Here is a 14419-nt window from a genome sequence, read left to right on the forward strand (position 1 = left end):
ATTTTCTGACATTAAATTTATACAGAATTACCTTTATGAATCAGAAAACATAATTTTAAATTCATTTCAATATTTGAAATCGAATTTTTTGAATTTTTCACTGATAGAATTGCATTATACGCTGGCAATCCACTATACAACTTGATGGGGAGAGAGTATTGGATGGCTCGGACTGTTCCAAATTCAAATGATGATATCTAAAAATCTAAAAGGAGTTTTTTGCTGAAACTAGCTCTTCTATCCATCCACCATCTTGGATCTATAAATAGAGTCCCATCCTTGTAAAAGACACCCTTGGATTTCTTACCAAATCATGATTTGTAGAGTAATTTTCTTATTAAAAATCTCATCTGGATCCAATTTTACATTCAAAGAGAAAATGATTGAAGGGGTGATGTTCAGATCAAGAGTCATGAGGAGAAAGCACCATTCGGCCTATTGGGCACATGACCATCGACTTTCTCTAACTCACTTCTTTGTTATTTTTTCTAGGTCATCATTGTAATAGCCATGGTTTCCACCATCACACAAGTTACCTCTAATCTTCCGCACCTTGGCAAGTTATCTATCTCCATTTCCATCACACTACCAACATCAATATCGTCATCAGCCGCCTCCCCTCTCTCATCGGTGTGTATCCACTGTCATCTCAGTTGTAATCAGAGTTGGTATCTCTTTCATCCGCTATATTCCTCTCATGTACATTGTCCTCAACCATCACCCGATGCTGCGATAGCACTTGCTAAGGTATTTTAATTAGAATGACATTGTATTTTATCTTAGTAATTTCTATAAAAGTTTCAAAATTATTCTATAAATTTTGTATAAATTAGGTTAAGTAGGATTAATATTCTCTGAATTTATTAGAATTATTACTTACTAAATTTGCATTATTTTTTCCATTAATTTGGATTTAATCATTAAAATAAAAATTAAACAAAATAAAGTTAAAGTTTGCTTATTCAATACTTACTACTTGTGGATTTGACACTTACTCACTCAATGCTCATTAGAAAAATTAAATATTTCTGACTAAAACATTGGCCTTTCACTATGTATTAAACCCTATTTTTGGTTTATAAGTATTCCCTTTGTAATATTTTGGACATGAGATAAAACATATTAATTCATATCAATAATTACTTATACAAAGAACACACATGCACTATATCATTGAGATAATTTATATGAAGACAATATTTGACTACTCGGTTAATGCCCTAAATCATTGATTTAGGATGTATCTGTATGACATGTTGATAACCAGGTTCTATGTTGTTGATCAAATATTATGTTGATAAGACATCATTGACCACTTAAGCATAATGGCCAGTGTGGACTCATCTACCTATCTTACGTATTTATGGAAATTTTGATGTATTATTACATAGAGTAAAATATAGATGACCAAATTTTTTAAGAAGATAGTACCACATATTTGCATGCTTTTTAAAAAGTTATAACTATGACAATCCAAATTAAAGAAATTATCCGTCTTGTTTTCCTATCCCATATTTGATTCATAATATGATAATTATATAATTTTCCCTTTCACTTTCAAAGCCAAAACTGGCAGGTTTAACTTTAATTTTAGATCTCCTAGTCCCTCATTCTTGGTAGAAAATTTCACTATAAAGAGCAAGAAAGTGATCAGGCATTCTGAAGAAATATTTACGCAGTTTTTGGGACATTTCTAACATTGTGTCCTATAATTAGTTCCAAAGAAACATTGGACTATTTATTATTAGTTTGAGATTGTTTGTAAAGATTTCTAATTTTAATTGAACAGAAAACTCATTTCTAACATACATAAGAATCCATATAATCTAGAATTGAGAAGTTTGATGAAGGATTAAAGATGTTACAGCTAGAATCGACCAAAACATTATGGAAATATGAAGAAACTAAAATAATCCACTTCAAAAAAAATCTACGGGAGATTCTCTTCAAGATTCATCACAAAATCCATGTCTCATTATTATTCAGGTTCTATTTGGATATTTAATTTTTCATTAAATCTTTGAATGTTACACACAAGTATTAAGAACTCACCTAAGATGCCTGAAAAATGAGTCTACCTTATTTTCTAACTTATTTTCTATATGGTTAAACTGTATCTCCAAAAGTTAACTAGATTACGGCACATAAAATTTAAGAAAGTCATTCTTCCCCACACCCTATTAGACCATACCTTAGCCCCTTAAACTAACATGATCCTGAGGAAAAAAAATTGAGATATATTGATTTAGTTGCCAGAAGATTTTGAAATATTAAAAACGAGATTGGTTGATTTAGTAGTGATAGATTTTCTGGAAATGAAAATTAGATCGACTTATTTTTCTGTGAGATTGTAAGGAAGTAAAGGTGATGTATAAATGGTTACAATTTGAGGAAGTGAAGGGGAAGAGATGGATTTGTTTTAGATTAGAAACTGTAAATATAGCTGTCGAAAGAGTACACTTGTCTCAGATTCATAAAATTGAAATTTAAGAGTGGGATATATGCCTATGAGTGAAGGGAGGACTCTAAGAGCGATAAATAAGTTTGTCAAAAACTGAGATAAGTGTAGAAGTAGATGCGCTGCCTTTCAAATTTTCACAAAGGAGGAATATAGTCACAACACAGCTAAAAAAAGCACTATTTTACGAGTGAGAGCAGAAGAGGAGAAATTTTATGCGCAGTAGTGAACGTGAGAAAAAAGGTAAAAAATGGGCATTCTGCCTCCAAAAAAAAAACATACTGATATTGTGGGAACAATATCACTATTTAGAGAAGTTGAAATCATCAAAGCTTAAGCACATCATTTCTTGATTGATGAACGAAGGTTTTGACAAAAGTTCTGAGGTGTTATGTGTGAAGGTTATCCAACATTATCCAATGTGTTTTGCGAAGTGTTGCTTTCAATTGGAATGGCTGATACAGCTGTTTTAAAAATCTTCTCTCATTCTACCTTGTCTTGGCAAAGTCGTTTCAAGCTGGGATCAGGGAACCAAGTTTACCTGTAGTTGTCAGCTCATTATCTGGAGCAAAAGGATTCGGACATTTGCATGTTGGTACCAACAACCAATTGCTTACCACTTGGCTATATTCTAAACAGTTAGTCCCTTGGGAGAGGTAGAAGGTTCCTTTTGTTCTTCAAGAAAAGTTCAAGGACTCGAGATTCATCAAGTAAGCAGCAAGATTCCCCCTTAGGACAGACTATAACAAGCTCATGACTCGAATAGAAACTGACGGTAAGCTTTCATCTCTAAAAGCTTGCAATGCTAAGCGTATCAATGTAGGTTCCTTTTGTTCTTCAAGAAAAGTTCAAGGACTCGAGATTCATCAAGTAAGCAGCAAGATTCTCCCTTAGGACATACTATAACAAGCTCATGACTCGAATAGAAACTGACAGTAAGCTTTCATCTCTAAAAGCGTACAATACTAAGCATATCAATGTAGGTGAAACACCACAAGCGCCTCCTCCCCAGCTCTATCAGCTCTATCACCACCTCGCCCCAGCCCAGTATGAGCCTCGGGTAAAAGATCCTGGAGCTCAGATAAATCAAGAACAAGAAAGAAGTAGAAGAGAAGATAAGGAGAAGAGAAGAGAGGAAGAAGAAGGAGAGTGAGACACCAGAATAGGAGGAAGTTTAGATCGTTGTATTATCCGCAAATTCAGACATAAAGTTGGTTCATATTTATAGTATCATATGGTAGTATAATAATAGAAAGTTGTCTGTTTTAATCATAGCCGTTATAACTTGTTATAACGGCTATATTAAAACGAATCGTAACCGTTGAAAATAGCGGCTCTGATGCCATGTAAAGGATCTTGGAGCTCGGATAAATCAAGAACAAGAGAGAGGTAGAAGAGGAGTAGAGAAGAGAGGAAGACGAAGGAGAGCGAGACACCAGAATAGGTGCAAGTTTAGATCATTGTATTATCCGCAAATTTACACATAAAGTTGGTTCATATTTATAGTATCATATGGTAGTATAATAACATAAAGCTGTATGTTTTAATCATAGCCGTTATAATTTGCTTTAACTGCTATATTAAAAGTAATCGTAGCCATTGGATACAACGGACATGTTTCCTATCTATGGTTTGATCCTAGCCCTCTATCTTGGTTCCTATCTATGTCAAATCCTATGGTTTAATCCTAGCCGCTAATTCTCTTAATGAGTATATGGGGTACGTGCCAGTTTCTTACTAACTAATCTTATTAAGTTCCTATCGGTCTGAATGCTGCTGACTGTACTGACAGCTCGGCTTGGTTGTCTGACTCGGATAGCGAGTTGAACTCCTCAATACCTCAGACAGAGCAGAGGCCGCCCAAAATAAGCTTTCTCGATATATATTTGTTGACCAGAGCTGAACTGTAAAATATTTATGTTAAAATTTTAACAGAGATAAATGAAGAGACATGAAATCAAAGAGAGCATCTCCAAAGAAACCATTGGCGGCTAGAGGAGTCAACCCAAAGTATGGAAGCCTTAATAACCGATTTTGCCAAGTAATCAAACCATAGGTAACAATGTCCTTCGTAAAATGTCATTGTAACCGCTTTATTCGTTGGTCTACGGCTTCTGTAGCCTAGACTATTGATAGGACATTGTTAGAGTGAGTCTCAGGAGAAGGGAGAGTATTCAAGAAAAGATTAGGCACAGTTTGAATATCTGTGGAAGACACTGAAACTCCTTATCCTCTTTCTGATTCGCTACATAGCAGTATAGAGAAGTTAGTAGATATTAAGTGATCTAATAACTACGAAAGTTGAAGTACCTATTTCACCTCTCTTTAAGATTTCCCTTAGCAAGTATAAATCAACGCATGGAGGTTATGAATCATATGCTCAAGCTTGAGGGGTTAGGTAATATTAGGATATCCTTTTTTTTTTTTTAATTGGCAAAAACACTGTGCCGGGTACGGTCAACCCTAGGGTTGTGCCCGTAGACCGATCCATCCGTGCCCTGGACGCCACCCAGGAGGTTTTTATTTATTAAGTGAAGTGTTTTTCAATGTTTTTAGGCGTGGAGCGAGTATATATATCCCAATTACACTCGGAACCCACTCATCCACGCCCATAGTTTAGGAAAAGAAAAGATACATAACTGATACCTTGCAGGCGCTCGGGGAAGTGTGGTCGTCATCGTCCCTCCAGAGCCGCCCGGTGGTATCGGTGTAGGTCGGGAGATATCCTTGCCTTCATGTCATCAAGCGGGGGCTGAAGTGCGTGGGGGGCGCTAGTCGGGGCAGGTGCCCCTAGTTCATAAATAGGATATCGTATGGTCATAAATAATGGTAGAAATGTTTCGCCCCTAGTTCAACATTTTTTATCTCTCATCAAGAACCAGCCACTATTCCATCAAATAACAAAGAATAATTGTACGCAAGTGACATGAGAACCGTGACCAACAAGAAATAAGCACTGTCCATACAGCGCAGAGAACATCATTGGTCCGCCATCAGTTTTGGACCATTAAAGGGTGTTTATCGTCCAGTCAAAGTCAATGATAAGTTAAACCAAACGATCATCAATAATGAGTAAGACTACTCGCCAAAGCCCCGATAAGCTAAAATGAGCAGTGGACAATAAATGCTAAGACTACCATCTTTAACCGAAGGTATCGTCTCTTTCCTACAACTCTCCACGCCTGCGACGGCGATTGGCTCGGTTCCGATTCATTCGAACTAATCGCAACTAAGCTAAAAAATATAGACACAGGGATAGATACTGGTCGAAATAAATATGTATATATTTTATAATAATTATATTGAAATACATACATAAATAGTATATTCGGAGAGATAGAGAGAGAACGAGTGAGTGTGAGTGAGAGAGGTAGCGAGTGAGAGCGAGAGAGGGAAATTGTGCAAGCGCACGAGCGAGAGAGAGAAAGTAAGCCAGCAAGGCAGCAAGCTAGAGAAAACGAAGAGAGCAAGAGAGAGCGAGACAAAGAGAGTAAGAGAGAGCGAGACAAAGAGAGCAAGAAAGAGCGAGACGAAGAGAGTAAGAGAGAGCGAGACAACGACAGCAAGAGAGAGCGAAAGAGAGAGAGAGAGCCAGAGAGCCAGAGAGAGAAAGTGAGCAAGCGAGCTAGCGAACCAAGAGAGACGCGGGAAGAGAGAGATAGAGAGCGAGAAAGAGAAGGAGAGAGACCGAGAGAGAGCGAGAAAGAGAAGGAGAGAGACCGATAGAGAGCGAGAAAGAGAAGGAGAGTGAGCGAGAAAGAGAAGGAGAGAGAGCGAGAGAGAGAGAGAGAGAGAGAGAGAGAGAGAGAGAGAGAGAGAGAGAGAGAGAGAGCGAGAGAGCGAGAGGGAGAGAGAGAAAGAGAGACGGAGGAATATCTGTGTGTTCGTGTCAGAATGAGATAATGGAAGGGGAGGACGTCGAAAACCTCATAATGAGCTGGTCGACTACTGATTTTAATACATCGAAAGGTCATTTTCTCCATTGCACATTTGCACCGCCAGAATCATGCAGCCGTCCGGAAGAAGCCTTCGAAGCAAGAATAGGGGCCCGCGTAGGTGGGCGCGTTATCTTTTGTCCACTGCCCCCGTTGACCCGCTCCAGTCTGGTCTGAAACTGAAGTTTCATCGCCGATCACATGCTGGAGAGTCAACTTTCTGTCTACACTCTCGCGTCTCCCGGCGGCACACTATCTCCTAAAATCCTTACCTTATTGGAAGGCGTAAGAAAGACCGGAACTATAAAAATACTGTTCTAGAGTAGTTTCTAGATAGACGTTATCCCCAATCACATTATTGTATTTATTATGGGGAGGGGTCTTTCTGAATCGTGATATTATGTCGGCTCTGCGTTGAAAATTTGATCTTCTTAATCAGAATGATCAAATTTTCCAACGGGCATTAAATATTATCGCAATGGTTTCAACTCTTTGATTGATATTTCTTTTGGCTATCCAACCGATAGAAGAGCGAGAGGCCCTTGCCTTCCACGTCAACGGTCTTGCGTATCCTATTTGTCAACCGACCCGCTTAAATCCTCTTGCATGTTGTCCAACCGAAGGTCTGCCAGCTTTGAACCTCACAAAAATAGCCATGAAGTGGAAATCACGTTATTTCGTCCCTTAAGCAAATAATTTTTTGTTTATATCTAATGACTTAAGTGAGATTTCTCAGAGAGAGAGGGGCAAGAAAGAGAGAGATAGAGAAATAGAGGTACAGACAAAAGAGAGAGGGAGAAATAGAGATATTGGTAGAGAGAAAAGAGAGAGAAATAGAGATAAAGATCGAGGAAGACAGAGAAATAGAGATAAGAGATACAGGTAGGGAGACAAGAGAGAGAAATAGAGATAGAGATAGAGGTAGGGAGCGAATGTAGAAAGAAATAGAGATAGAGATAGAGGTAGGGAGAGAAGATAGAAAGAAATAGAGATAAAGATAGAGGTAGAGAGAGGAGAGAGATAAAAAATAGGTGGAGATAGAGGTAGAGAGAGAAATAAAGATAGAGAGATAGGAGGCAGAGGAGAGAGCAGAAATAAGAGATAAAGAGAAAAGAGAGAGATAGAAAGATGGATATATCCGCTTGGCTCGTCGCAGTGGAAACGACGCTGGAAGTTTGTCGACAGGACTAGACCAGGCCACGAAGTTTGGGAAAGAGATAAATCATATATTATCGACGCCACAAAATGAATATCTTCAAAGGAAGCCAAAAAATTAGTTTAAAAAAAGGTAGATAAATAGATAGATTGATAGATATGTAGAGAGAGAGTGTACGTGACTTTGTCCGAGGGCCTCGGCTGCTTATGGATGACACGAAGGGGCGGGGTCATGGTGGCGACCCCCGGTCGACATGTGACTTCGCGGTGCTGTGATTGCATTTAGTGCCGGAATTGCGACAGCTCGACGTCGCCAAAGACGCCTAAGCCGGACCTTCTGTTCTCCGCCATATATTTAAATGGCCAGTAGACCCTCTCTCTTTCTCTCTCTGGTTCTTACCACGAGCGGTTACAGATGGGCTCCCCCTTTGAGAACCCCCCTCGCCGTTCTCCTTGCCTTTAGTCGCTTCCCCTTTGATACCTCGCGCGGAGTTGTGAGAGAGACGCTTCCTGATGAGGCAAACCATGAGAAGAACCTGATCCACGGCTTTCTTTTTGTCTGGCGGCCATAAGGGTGTCCCATCCTCTCTCTCTCTCTCTCTCTCTCTCTCTCACCCCCTCTCTGTCTCTTCCCCCCTCTCTTTCTTTCTCTCTCTCTCCCCCTCTCTGTCTCTTTCCCCCCCTCTCTCTCTCTCTCTCTCTCTCTCTACCACACACACACACACACACACACACCCTCTGTGTCTCTTCCCCCTCTCTTTCTCTCTCTCTCTCTCTCACACACCCCCTCCATGTCACATCCCCCCTTTTCCTCTCTCTCTCTCACCCTCTGTGTCTCCTCCCCCCCTCTCTCTCTCTCTCTCTCTCTCTCTCTCTCTCTCTCTCTCTCTCTCTCTCTCCCCCCCTCTATGCACTTCCCCCCTTCTCTCTCTCTCTCACCCCATCTATGTCTCTCCCCACCTCTTTCTCTATCTCTCTCTCACACCATCTATGTTACTTCCCCTCTCTCTCTCTCTCTCCCTAAATGTCACTCGCTCCTTTTCAGTGCACCACCGACTAGGAGGCTATACAAAACACACAAGGGGACATGAACACAAGGATAAGATAATAAAGAGTGGCGAAAAGGGAGAGAGTAATCCGATATGCTGCCGCGAGCCTTCACTCCCTTTTCGTGAACGCAAGGGCACCTCGCGTCTCTCGCACAACCGCCAAAAAGATAGAGGAAGAACCGAGCCGCAAGCAACATCCCGCTCGCTGGAAAATCCTCATAGTATGTGCTTAGTATGCAATTCACTTGAAAAAAAATATGTAACTCACACTCGAACAGGTCGCGCCAATTTTCAAGAAGAAGTGGCAGCATAATTTAATGAATAATGAGAGCCCAAGATATGCGTGTAGTACCGGACCTAAATTGAAAAGCTTTTGCAATTCGCATTCTAACATCTCTTCTCTATTTCAGGAAGAGATTGAAATTTTATTTCTTTCATATTAACTCAAAATATGCGTGAAGAACAGTAATTCACATTCCAACAGCTCTCCCCTTGTTCGGGAGGAAATTGAAGTATACGTTAATTCACAAACTATGCGTGTAGTACCGTAATTCAATTGAAGAACAATTGCAATTCACATTCCAACAGCTCTCCCCCCTTTCGTCGGAGGAGATTGAATAACAATTTTAATTAATAATGACAGCCGACCATGGCAGATGCCGAGAAAAGCATCGGCTGCTTGCCGGAGAAGGGGAAAGCCGGGGACTTAGACAGTTCATCTCGCTCTTCCTCAACCGGCGCGGGAAGATTAAGATCCAAGCACAAGAAAGTCTTCTCCTTCTTCACTTCCTTTTCTCCTACCGATCTATGCCGCCTCATATGCCCACCCAGAGCTTGCCCAGAAGAGAACTCCGCCCCACAAATCGAGCACTCATGTACCCTAGACTTGGGTCCTTGGGAAGAAGACTTCGGAGAAGAGGACACGTGGCAGCTGCTGAACTCCTCCCCTCTGGGCTTCTTATGGCTCGCCCTATGCCCACCAAGGGCCTGAAACGAAGGGAAGCACTTGTTGCAGGTCTTGCACTCGTAGGCGTACAAACCCACCTTACCTTCCCCCTCTGCTTTCAATTCCGGGGGCTTTTCTTCTTCTTCTCCTTCTAGAGCTCTTCCTTGAGCAAGAAGGATGAGACAATTGGCCATGTCTTCTTCTTCTTCGGCGCTGCTGTAGGAATTTCCGGAGGAAGAGGTTGAGGTTGTGGCCGCAGCCGCCGGCGGCGCCGCTAGAAGGTGTAGCCGCAGCCGCTTGGTCCTCTTTCCCTTGGCTATTCCTCGGGAAGAACAGTGGAGGCTGGCCATCGTCACCGCCTCCTCTCCAAACTCCGTCCCCATCTCCCTCAGTCTGACACAGATATATACTACCCAGGAAAGAAAGAGAAGAGAGAGGAGAGAGAAGAATTAAAAATAGGTGGAAGAAGAGAGAAGAGAGGGGGCGGTGAGGGAGGAAGCAAGGTAGAGTAGAAAGAGGGGAGGGTGTTATTTATAGTTATGGAGTATTAAAGGATTAAGAAATCGGGGAGTAGTAACCGTGAGTCCGCAGGCCTTCCGTTCCCAAAGTGGGCGGATCGCCGGCAAATTACACCTGCGTAATTACCAGACGACTTAACGCCGCAAATAACGCGTTGCTCTTTGATCGCATTGGGAAACGCCAGAAAGTAGCGATTGTTCATGGGAAAGAGGGGGGTCACTCACCCCTAACCGACAGACTTCTATTTTTGATTTTTGTACAATCTCTCGCCTACCCAAGAGAAAGAGAGTGATGATATACTATCCTATACTGAAAAAATTTTATCTGCAGTGTATCGGAATTGGAACTCAGAGCCGCGTGAAATGCGCTCTGCCCTCTCTCTCTTCCGTTTTTTCTCAATTGCAGTTGAGGTAACAGTTTCTCCCATTTTAACAATGGTCTTTCGTCTCTCATCTAAATACAGAGGTATCCACACAGCCTCTCCCTCACCCTATCTATCTCTGTTTCGCTGCTCAAGTCGCTATCTCTCCCTCATCAAGACTCCGAGCAATCTCGCTGACATAGCGGCGTTCAGTTCGGTGTATTTGATCGCTTTCTTGTAAAATATACGACGGAAGCTCCCAGCGACTCGCTCTGCTATCAGGCAAAGAGAACCACGACGGCCCCTCCTGCTAAGATTTGAGCTGGAATTATCTGAATGATCTCCAGATAATTAAATAATTCAGAGTAAAGTTTCGCCCTTTTGATTTCAAAGTTACACGTAATAACAGAGAGAGAGGAGTGGAGAGAGAGAGAGAGAGAGAGAGAGAGAGAGAGAAGCGACAGCCACTGGCCAGTAGGCTATATGGGAACGCCACGGAAGGTAATCTAAAATAATGAGCACCAGAACCCACGTCACCGTCCACGCGAGAAAGGAACACCGAGAGGAGGAGACAGGGATGAGAGAGAAGAGAAAGAGATCGATAGAGAGAGAGACGAGAGAGAGAGAGAGCGGGAAGAGAGAGACAGAGTGAGCGAGAGAGGGGAGAGAGAGACAGAGTGCGCGAGAGAGCGAAAGATAGAGAGGGAGTCTGGCGTTTGTTCTCAGCCACTCCCACCGAAGGGATGCCTCCAGCAGAAGGTCGTAGCCTAGTAGGCAACCCTTCGCTAACCGGATAAAGCATGCGCCACATTTAACACTGTTTAATTGACATGAAAAAGTATTCTCATCTCTTGGTAGAGAAGAAGATATCAGATCCTGACTCACCAATTGGACCTCAGAACAAAAGCATCTTTTCATCTATCCCCCGTGTTTTTACTTAAAGACTATGATTAATATTAAACCCGATCGGTGAATTATGGATATTGAAAGCATCACGTTAGATTGTTGAGATGGAAATTCGGAGCCCATTGCACCAGGACTTCTCTCTCACCTCTCAACTGCCTTTTTCAATTCGAACAATAATTCACATCGAGCAACCTGAAAGAGGATTGGAAAGACGAAGGACAGATGTACGAACTAAACGCAATCTAGAACGCAAGCACTATTCGCATGTCTTTGCTTCGCTGCACTGACGCAGACGGCAAGTTATTCTTTTGTTATTTTCTTTCTATTTGTTCCTTCTTTGTGGCACTTCCCGTGACCATAGCACATGCGTTAGCGGTGGCGGCGGCGGCGATCGAAGTCGATGTGGTTATGGTCAATGCATTCCCGGATTTTCAAATAGGTAGCGACTCTTGCACTGCTGTAGAGGACACCTTTGAGGACGGGGACTGGATACCAGCCCCATAAAGAAATTTTGTCTATCCTTACTTAGGCTCTTCATAATTAGCCAGAGATCAACGAGAAACAATGATATTATATCATAAATAATACCATAAATTAATGACTATATAAATTTTATTTATATAACCTCTAATCTATTGATATAATCTACCCCTTAATCACATATCAATATATATATTTAATCACATATTAATATATACATATTTAAATTTTAAGTCATCCTTATTACTCTCCATTATTTTCTAGATCTCCCTCTCTCTGTATTTAATTTCTTAATTTTTCTAAAAAATTATTTATATTTGCTCCCACTCTCTCTTGCACTTTATCTACTATCATATGTCTATACTATACATAATTAATTAACCTGTTTTAACTGTTATTATAGTTCTTATCCCTTTTTTTCTCCATTATTCCTCTTATATTTTTATTAAAAAATAAAATACCCCTATTCATTATTCACTTAAGTCTTAATGTTCTTTTAATTACAATAGCTATTTCCTATCTTACATGTAACCTAACTATCAAATAAAATTAGAAAACATACTAAAGGTATCATATAAAAAGAAGATTATCTTAACTGATATCTTTCTTAATAATTTCCTAATTATAATACTTCAAATGAGTTTCATTATCCAACTAACTACCTCCAATGTCTATTAAATGTATTAATCATAATAATAATATCTTATTTTGTAGATATCTTACATATACCTTTCTCTACTTCTTCCTAGCTTTACATATTATTATTTATTATTATATATCACCATATTTCTACCTGACCCTTATTATCTCTTTCTATTTATTACTTATCTTCTCTTTTTATTACTTTACTCTTCTTTACCCTTTACTCTACCATTATATCTAGAGGCAAGTCGTGTGGAAACAACCCGCTCACCACCATAAATATTTCAGTGAGTTTAGATAATAACAAATTTTATTTGATAGGCCAGTTACATTAACTACGATACTAAACATTAAACCCAAATTTGCCTCCGTCGGTCCTAATCAATATAGAATGCACATAACATCGACAGATAGATGATAGATGTTTATATAGACAAGGAAATCGATGGATAAATATGGCCGTAAATATAAAGATGAGACGATATTTAAGCAGATTGGTAGATAACAACTAACCTCTCTGGGTTCCATGTGATTTTTAGAAACTTGGCTACTGATTTAATATGGCTGATGGATTATTTAAATATCTTTCACTAAAATAAATGACTTCCTATCTGTGTTGGTAACAGGGTATGTATAGACAAATAGAAGAATGACTAACAAGAAAAGCATCATCCCTTGGTCTTTGTGAATTAATTTAATCATTAGTTCTAAAACCTATTCAAGTTTAACATGGTAAAAAAATTTCAAATGCAACACAAAGATAATCTTGACTATTTTTTAATTATCTCATCATTTTTGTTTCATAATTCTCACTTTGATTTTTTAGAAATCTGATTTAAACAAATTTTGATCAAAAGATATATCAAACATAAGTTTTTTTTTCTATTCTATCACATGGAACAGTAAATTTTTAAAATAATTATGGATCTTGGCGTTCCATTTCTTTACACGCTGCCAAGGGGATGATCTCCTTAATGAAAATTTGGAGGTTGTTACAGTTCTATCCTAGCAAAACCTCTTGAGATCATTGTTAGAGGGAAAAACTAGATATATCTTCCACAATCCTTGCCAAGGAAAAATGTTATGGTGGATTGAGAGGTTTAAATGATGTAATTATGCTACATACTTCTACTTTAAGAAGTTGTGAAAAAACTACTCCATCTTTTAGCCAAATTTCTTCACACCCGCGGGTGCCAAACGCCCAACACCACTCGCGCGTCAACACGCCAGCGCCATGCCTCGCCTGCCGGCCCTCCGCGTGCGTCGCCCGTCGGGCTTGGAGAGCCCAACGAACGTCGCACGAGGGTGGGCTATGACCGGCTCAAAGTACCACGCCGTACGCGAAAACGTAAACGCATTGAGTCCGTCGCCCTCGCCAAGCACCACAGCAGCCCCCTGCCACCCTGGGAGACCTTGGGGTGGCAGCGGGACGTAGTGTCGTAGGGCGAGAGCACCGCTCGCGCCACCAAAAATGAATCCCACCATTCGCCCCCTCCCGGCACTGCGGTCCTTATCCACCCAACTATTGGGCTTCGTGGGCCGCCGTGTTGCCGAGAGAGAGCGTCGTAAGCGACCAGGTATGCATCGTCCAAAAGCCAAAGCGCCCCCATGAGCCAACCCAGCAGCGCGCACCGTCCCTACGAAGCGACACAATGGCACCCTGTCACCCTAGAAGACCCCGAGGTGGCAGGGAGATGGAGTGTTGTGGGGCGAGAGCGCCACACATCTCCAGAAACAAATTCCACAACACCGCCCCCGCCCAGCGCCATGGTGGTCCGCATCCATAGAACCATTGGGCTTTGCGGGCTGCGGTTTCGTTGAGGGAGAGCGTCGCAAGTGACCGGTGCGCATCATCCAGGGCCTAGAGGGCCCCGTCAGCCAGCCCTGCCCCCACGCACCGCCTACGCCAAGCGGCATAACTTCCCCCTGTTGCCTGGGGAGGCCCTTGGGTGGCAGCGAGACGCAATG

The 14419-nt window shown here is 41.2% G+C and overlaps 1 protein-coding gene and 1 long non-coding RNA gene across 2 annotated transcripts; both read right to left on the reverse strand.

Moving 5' to 3' along the window:
* Window positions 1-3280: 3280 nt before the first annotated feature.
* LOC144712023 (uncharacterized) lies at window positions 3281-5430 on the reverse strand. Its single transcript, XR_013583710.1, has 3 exons — window positions 5105-5430; window positions 4298-4362; window positions 3281-3528 (listed from the first exon to the last, which is right to left on the reverse strand). It is a non-coding gene; the product is annotated as an uncharacterized LOC144712023 (long non-coding RNA).
* A 3686-nt stretch (window positions 5431-9116) lies between these two features.
* LOC144712344 (zinc finger protein ZAT5-like) lies at window positions 9117-10150 on the reverse strand. The gene has a single exon (XM_078586593.1). The coding sequence runs from the start codon at window positions 9924-9926 to the stop codon at window positions 9228-9230; it is 699 nt and encodes a 232-aa protein (XP_078442719.1). The 5' UTR covers window positions 9927-10150; the 3' UTR covers window positions 9117-9227.
* Window positions 10151-14419: the final 4269 nt, after the last annotated feature.

This window comes from Wolffia australiana, chromosome 14 (genome assembly GCF_029677425.1).
Source record: "Wolffia australiana isolate 7733 chromosome 14, ASM2967742v1".
Taxonomy (NCBI): Eukaryota; Viridiplantae; Streptophyta; class Magnoliopsida; order Alismatales; family Araceae; genus Wolffia; species Wolffia australiana.

Excerpts from the sequence above, each read along its gene's own strand:
- LOC144712344 (XM_078586593.1), bottom strand. The coding sequence starts at position 9,926 with ATGGGGACGGAGTTTGGAGAGGAGGCGGTGACGATGGCCAGCCTCCAC.